This window comes from Physeter macrocephalus, chromosome 21 (genome assembly GCF_002837175.3).
Source record: "Physeter macrocephalus isolate SW-GA chromosome 21, ASM283717v5, whole genome shotgun sequence".
NCBI lineage: Eukaryota > Metazoa > Chordata > Mammalia > Artiodactyla > Physeteridae > Physeter > Physeter macrocephalus.
Genome location: NC_041234.1, coordinates 121,128,762 through 121,136,212, shown reverse-complemented (window position 1 = coordinate 121,136,212; position 7,451 = coordinate 121,128,762). Strand labels below are relative to the sequence as shown.

The following is a 7,451-nucleotide window of genomic DNA, read 5'->3' as shown; positions in this document are numbered from 1 at the left end:
CAGCCGCATAGCACAGGGAGATCAGCTAGGTGGTTTGTGACCATCTAGAGGGGTGGGATAGGGAGGGTGGGAGGGAGGGAGACGCAAGAGAGAAGAGATATGGGAACATATGTATACGTATAACTGATTCACTTTGTCATACAGCAGAAACTAACAACACACCACTGTAAAGCAATTATACTCCAGTAAAGATGTTAAAAAAAAAATCAGCTTTTAAAAAATGAATTACCAGTGTGTGTGGCCAGGGATCAACGAAGTGTGTGTGCGCGCGCGTGTGTGTGTGAGGCCAGGGATCAACGAAGTGTGTGTGTGCGTGTGTGCGTCTGGTTTGTTGTGAGCAACACACCATGCAGTTGCTGGGGACGTGCTCAGAGAAGCCCAGCTGTTAGGAAGTCAGTGCTTGCCAACAACTGGGTAACAGAAGCAGTTATGTAACCAACCCCCGGGTCTGTCAGAAGTTCATGAGCTGTGCTGCCACACTCGCGAATAAGGCTTGGGTGCATTGTTTACTTCTTCCTGATTTCCTAAAGCAGCGGCTCCTCATGCCTGAGTGAAGCACGGGGTTGGCCACCCCTGTGCTTAGCAGAGCACCTAATCCAACCAAGAACCCTGGAACCTCTGCCGTGGAGCACCGTGTTTACAACATCTGTGTCAGCCCAACAGTCCCGCTATGTTCTTATGAAATCAGTTTTGCTTCCCACCCTACGTTCAGTTGGTTGCACTTAACTGCTCTCAGATGTCAGGGTCAGCGGGAAAGGTACAAGCACGGGTCAGTGTGCAGCTGTCTGTCCGAGCACGTTTTCTCATTCCATTTCTGAACATCTACACACTGGTTACCCTGATGGGGCTAGAGAGGTCTTTTGCAAATAAATGAGGAGACACGGTGAAGGCTCACGACCATGCCCGCCTGGCTGACCCCACAGACGCGGCAGTAACATGCTCCCCACTTTACACACCTGGATTTGGGGACATTCCCCCACCCGCCCACCCATGGTGCAGTGCGCAGTTTGACTGTAGGTTGAGATGTCTGCTTCGGAGGCTTGTGGTTTGTACCTCAGCCACAGTTCAGCTCTGCCTTGGCCAAGGTTCTTCAAGAGCCGCCCTTGCGGGCTTCCCTGGTGGCGCAGTGGTTGAGAGTCCGCCTGCCGATGCGGGGGACGCGGGTTCGCGCCCCGGTCCGGGAGGATCCCACGTGCCGCGGAGCGGCTGGGCCCGCGAGCCGTGGCCGCCGAGCCTGCGCGTCCGGAGCCTGTGCTCCGCAGCGGGAGAGGCCGCGGCAGTGAGAGGCCGGCGTACCGCAAACAAGCAAACAAACAAACGAAAAGAGCCGCCCTTGCCGTGGCTTCAGCGCCACTAAGGCACGAGACACTCCAAAAAGTAAGGGAGGAGGTCGCAGAAACCATGAAGCAGCCACACCCCACACTGCCCACCCGCAAAGTGCTGCTATTTCGTTTCCTCTTCTCCATCCACCACGTACGAACAGTGTGCGAAGGACAACCTGCTCAAATGGAAGTCAATACTTGGAGGGTCCCATTTTATGGATGAGGAGCCTGAGGCTCAGAAAGGTAAAATCACCAGGCCACCATCAAACAGCAGACGGGCCCAGGGAGACGTCGTGCGGGCCCATCTCCTCCCCAAGGAGCCGCTGCTGCTCTCTGCTCCTCGGCAAAGCCCGCACGGGGACGTGTCCGCTCTGTCCGTTCAGACGGGCAACGTCCTGCTGCGCCCAAGGGAACCTGCTCAGCCCTGTCCCCTTTCTAACGTGTCAGCGGTCGGCTGGCAACCAAAGGCATCCAACTCGCAAAGCAGGCAGAGCTGCGTTTTCTAACAGAAAATAGCAGACTCGTTGCTGTCTCGGGCCTCCTATAGAACAGGGCTGGGTGCCCCACGTGCTATGGGTTGAAATGTGCCCCCCCAAAGAAGACACATGGGAGTCCTCACCCGCAGGACATGAGAATGCCACTGCATTTGGAGACAGGGTCTTTACAGAGGTGATCGAGTTAAAGTGAGGTCACTGGGGTGGGTCCGCATCCGATGGGACTGGCGTCCTTATAAAAAGGGGACCTTTGGAGACGCAGACACGCACAGAGGAGAGACGACGTGAAGACACGAGGAGCAGACGGCAACTACAAGCCCAGGAGAGAGGCCTGGAACGGACCCTCCCTCGCGGTCCCCGGAAGGAAGTGCCCCTGCCCACACCCCTGGACCTCGGCCTCCCGGCCTGCACAACTGGGAGACGAGACGTCTCTGTCGTTTGCCCCAGCCAGCTTGCGCACGCAGCATGGAAGCGCCAAGTCGGCCCTCGCACCATCTGCTGCCACAGCCACCTGCAGTCAACCCCCTGCTGCACCCACCCCAGGGCGGTAACATATATCCTCTATGTATCAAACTCATACATGCAAATGATAGGCATCTAGAAAGTACATACATAAGGAAAACTTAATCACTGGTAATGCTACCGCCACATCCATCCAAATGGTAGCAGGGTGTGCACGGCAGCTTTTCCTCTTTTATTGGGGGTCGCACTTTATACATAATTGTGTCTATTGGCTTTTCCACACCAAGGTGCTACAGAGTGTGTTCCAGGTGATGAGGTGGCCGCAGCGCTGGCTGCACAGGCCCAAGTCGTCACCCCGCCCGACTGGCCCCCACGGAAGGGGGTCCCTGCGCCTTGTCAGCAAGGCACGGGAAGTCTTCATTTGTTGCTATTTTGACATCACTTTTTGTGTAGTCTGAGTCTGTGTTGTTTTAGTCTTTCGCGAGGGAGAAAACCTTTCATATGGTGCTTATTTCATGGCTCACCTGGTCTCCTCTTAAGCAGGTAACGAAGTGGGGCGTGTGGGAATATGACCACAGGGAATGTGCTTCCATCTGTCTGTCTCCACCTCCCAAACCCAGGGTCATGAGGATCAAGGGGCTGCTTCCCTCACGGGAGGAATCCAGCCACTTGTGCCCGAAGCCAGAGAGTGGAAGCCCTGGTTTCCAACCCTCGGTCTCTCGGGTCCAGTCGGCCCTACAGGAGGAATCAGGCTCCCTAGCTCCAGACTGTACTCCAAAGTTACAGTAATCCTGAGAGCCTCCAGGAAGAGAAGGTTCCGAAGAGCAGTGGCTCCCGGCCGGCGCCTGGTCCTATCCCAGCCCCGACTCAGCCGGCCCGGGGCGCGGGCAGCACGTGTTGTCAAGCTCTCTCGCCACTGCCGCTGTGCAGCCTGCGTGGGGGTCACCGCCGAGCTGCGGGCGCGCTCCTGGGTGGGAGAACGCCCACCTCGCGCCACTCCAGGGTCTCCCCTTCTTTCAACCCCCTTTCAGAAAAGGGAGCTGATCAGAGAAGGGCTCCTGTGCACCCCTGTCGCCCTGTCAGAAGCACGAAGCCAATCCCTACACAGCCAGGAGCCAGCCCAGGTGGCAGGTGGTCCAGTGGCACTGCCCCCTTTTCCCGCCACGTCCGTCGGCCCCAGCAGCGGTGTCCAGCTGGAGACAAGACGTCCTAAGGATCGACAGTCCCCAAGCCTGCGAGGGCCCACCCACCCCCAACTCCAGCTTTCCTCACCACCATCACCCTGGGGAATAAGCCCTCCGACAGAGCTGCAGCTCCTAGAGACGCCTGCCTTGGACTGCGTCTGTCCTAATCTGTGGGCTCCAGAAGACGCCCCTGTGCTGGGCTGAATGGTGGCCAAGAGAGACACATGTGTCCTGACCCCCAGAACTTGCGACTGTGATCTTATTTGGAAAAAGGGTCTTTGGGGATGTGATGAAAGTAAGGGTCTACAGATGAGGTCATCCTGGATGACACAGGTGGGCCCCAGATCCAATGACAAGCATCCTTAAAAGAGAAGAAAGAGGACACAGACAGAAGCAGAGAAGACCACGTAAAGACGGAGGCAGATGCCGGAGAGATGCGTCTACCAACCAAGGAACACCGAGGACAGCCACCAGGAGCTGGGAGACAGGCCCAGAACTGATGCTCCCTCAGAGGTTCCAGAAGGAACCAAGCCTGCCCGCACCTGAATCTCAGACTTTGGCCTCCAGAACTGGGAAAGAATGAATTCCTGTTGTTTTAAGCCACCAAGTTTGTAGCCATTTGTTACAGCAGCAACAGGAAACTAGCACATTCCCCCCAAAACAGAAAGTGCTCCTGTAGAAAAATTGCAGGATGTGGACTGAAACGCAGCACCCATGAGCGGAGAACCTATCTGTGCCTTTAACGTGTTCCCGAAGGACCATCTGCGACTATATACTTGGGCTTCAGGAAGCGGGTCAGCCCCTCCCACCCCTGCAGATGCCAAGAAAGCCCCCAGCCGAGGCTTGTTTTTGGATCAGGATGCGGGCTGGGCCATCTTCCAGCAGGAGACTTATACCCCGACCCTAGCCCACCCTGTCACTGCCACATAGCAGGGAGGCCTGGACAAAACCCAGGGGCGGATCTGTGACATCCCATTCCCAACCAGGGCAGCCCGCGGGGTGCAGGAAGAGGCTGGGCACTGAGGAGTAAACCACAGTTGCAGGGGTAATGCCCACAGCTTTGACATCCTCGGAAATATCCAGAATCTTGCAAAACAACGAGGAAGAGTTCTCTGGTGCTGGTAATCTGCCAAAGATGGCTGAGTGGCTTCTGCTGGCCAGGCCGGGGCATTTGCGGCTGGCGTGGGGAACGGCATCACGAACTTTTGGAATGTGACGACTTATGGCCACCACTGCTCACGCTGGGTGGCAACGCACCTGCGGAGGACAAGAGCGCACTGCAGTGTCAGGGCAAGGACAGGGAAAGTGTACGTGTGGGACGCGCCCCTTGCCAGACCAAGAGGTGGTCACAGCAACTCCAAGCCCCAAGCCGTGAAGGAACAGTGGATGAACGTGACTACAAGGATGACAAGCTCCGAACACGCCGGTACCGAGTCAGGAGGAAAAGATAGCCGAAATTGCTCTCCCAGCCACGAGCTGATCCCACTAATGACCAAAGAGCTCCTGTAAGTCAAGGAACAAAAGACTAACAGCCCAACAGAAAAATGGGCAGAAAATACAAACAGGCTGTCTACACCAGAAGAACTGAAAAGGACCCTTCAAGCTCTGAGAGATGCTCAAGCTCGCTCTTAGCAGAGGACGGCTCGCCTGGTGGATGGCACAAGCCCGCCGGCTGGACACCGGTCATCCACGGCAGGGCTACGGGGAGGGAGGAGCGGGAAAGCGCGCCCAGGGTTGGGGAGCGCCGGTACTGTCTGCCCCCCGCTCAGTGGTGCCGCTGCTGCGGGATCCAACCCAAAGGTACATACGACGGATGCACAAGGATTTTCACCGTGGTGTTGTTTATGACAGTAAAAAGACCAGTAACAACCCAAACGTCCACTAGCAGCAGACAAGTTCGATCCACAGTGGTGCGGCCGCAGCGGACCAGCACACAGCCCATGAGAGCAGCGCTGCACCGTGCCAGGCGGCCGGGACGAAGGCCCTCCTGCCCATCTCAGCCTGGGAAGCAGCTGTCTGGGAGCCCTGGCCTTGGCTCTCGACTTCCCCAGCACAGGTGGAAGAAGAGCGAACCCCGGAGACAAGCAGTTCAAGCAGACAGAACGAACAAAAAAAGCAGAGCATCGGGCCTATCTGGGGCTCCGTGTGCCCTAAGAGAGGTGAACCAGCGGACGGGGGCGCAGAAGCGTAAGGCCCTGCGGCTAGCTCTCGGGGCTCAGAGAAGGGGCCCACCCTCTGTCACCCAGCCCCTAATTCAGGACCAGGCAGACAGGAGAGGAAAGCAACAGATTGCACTGTCCTGGGCTGGGTGTCGGCAGGCAGCCCTACTCGATGCACTCCATGACGTGTATCTGCAGGGTGTCCATGTCAGGAGCCTGATACTGGCACTTGGGGCAGCAGAAGTTGGGCGGCTCCTCAGGGGGGCTTCTCCTCTGGCTGGGCAGGGCCAGGTGAAAGGAGTGATGAGCTGGGGAAAGAGAATAGGCACCGGTGGGGGCGGGCTCCCTGTGTGTCCCCTTGCACGAACTGCAGGGAAGGGCCAAGGCAGAAAGTGCTGAGACACCTTGGTTCCAGTGACCTGGGTCCCCACCGCTAGCGCCTCCCCTTTAGCTCCGCCCCCAGGGGCGGTAGCGCTGGGGAGCGGGGGCGGGGGGCCGGTGCGAGCTCCCTGGAGCTCCGTCCGCTGGGCCCCAGGATCCTCAGCACCTCCTCCCAGCACCCTGCCCTCCCCAGCCCTCCCCCTGCAGCTCCCTCACCTGGGCCCGGGGCTAAGGGGGGCTGGGAGACCTCTACATGCCGCTTCCTCATGTCTTCGATCCTTTGGGAAAAGAAACCGCGCGATCAATACGTACGAGTCGATCCCCAGCACGTCCAAAGCTGACGGAAGGCCGGGCCGCGAGGCAGGGAGAGGGAGGCCGCCCCCCATGTGACAGGCGCGGGCCCGGTGCCCCCCGCGGGCCCGCGGCCCGAGGCCCACCTGGCCGAGTCCTGGCAGCCGCCCCTCAGCCTGCTGTAGCCCCTCCGCAGCTGCTGCAGCTGCTCCTGCAGGAGCTCCTTCTTCTCGGCCAGCCTCTCCCGGGCCTGCCTCTCAGCCTGGAAATCTGCCTTGTAGATATCCGCCTGGCGGGGCCAACACAGGGGCAGTGCCCGCCCTCCGTCAGCCACGCACCGGACGCTCTGTGCCAGCCACGGCGGGCCGGGGGGAGGCACAGCCCGTTCCTGCTCTCCCAGAGCCCACGGCGCAAACACAGTCACCCCAAAGGCACTGAGGGTTCAAGGGACATTGCGAGGGGCTCGGAGGGCTTCTGAGAGGCCACTGCAACATGACGCCAGGCACGGGCAGGCCCCGGCGCCGGTGGCCCGGTGTGCTCGCCCACGCGCGGGCCGCAGAGGAGCCTCACCTGGGCTTTCAGCACCGGGACCGTCTCCATCACCACCCTGTGCTGTTCAGCCTCTTCCTTCAGTTTGTCGATCAGCTCCTGTTTGGCCACCAGGGCCTCCTCGGCCTGCTTGAGCTGCTGCTTGAGCTCTTCCAGCTGCAATCCCTAGGTGTGGGCGACGGGGAGCTGACGGAGCCCGATCTGGCTCAGCCTTGGGGCCAGGCTGCCCCCAGGCCGGCTGCCGCTCCAGGAAAGCAGAACCAAGAGGAGCGAGGGATCGGGCCCAGCCAGCCCGTGCTGTGCAGGGCCCAGGAAAGGCGGGCGCTGGAGGGGACCTCTGAGGCCATCCGGCACCACCGCCCCCCAGGCTGACGTTCCCTTCCCAGCTGGACAGTCCTCCAGCCCCTCAAAGGACGGGGGCCACACTCCCTCCTGAGGCCACGTGCTCCACGCTGAGCCAGTCTCATGCACTAATGCTCCAGCACGGGCCCGCTCAGCCGAGGCCCATCGGGCCTTCCGCTCTGCCACCTGGTCGAGGGTCTGCTGGTCCCTCACGGACGCCCCGCCCCCCCCCCCCCCCCCCCCCCCCCCCCCCCCCCCCCCCCCCCC

The 7,451-nt window shown here is 59.8% G+C and overlaps 1 protein-coding gene across 1 annotated transcript in view; it reads right to left on the bottom strand.

The window, feature by feature from the left end:
* Nucleotides 1-7: 7 nt before the first annotated feature.
* IKBKG (inhibitor of nuclear factor kappa B kinase regulatory subunit gamma) overlaps nt 8-7,451 on the bottom strand; it is a gene marked incomplete at its 5' end in the record, with an annotated part of 9,010 nt that continues 1,566 nt past the window's right edge. Inside the window, 4 exons of the mRNA XM_028482349.2 lie at nt 8-5,929; nt 6,219-6,280; nt 6,440-6,582; nt 6,864-7,007. Coding sequence (XP_028338150.2) covers nt 5,787-5,929; nt 6,219-6,280; nt 6,440-6,582; nt 6,864-7,007 — 492 coding nt within the window. The remainder of the gene's footprint in view (nt 5,930-6,218; nt 6,281-6,439; nt 6,583-6,863; nt 7,008-7,451) is intronic.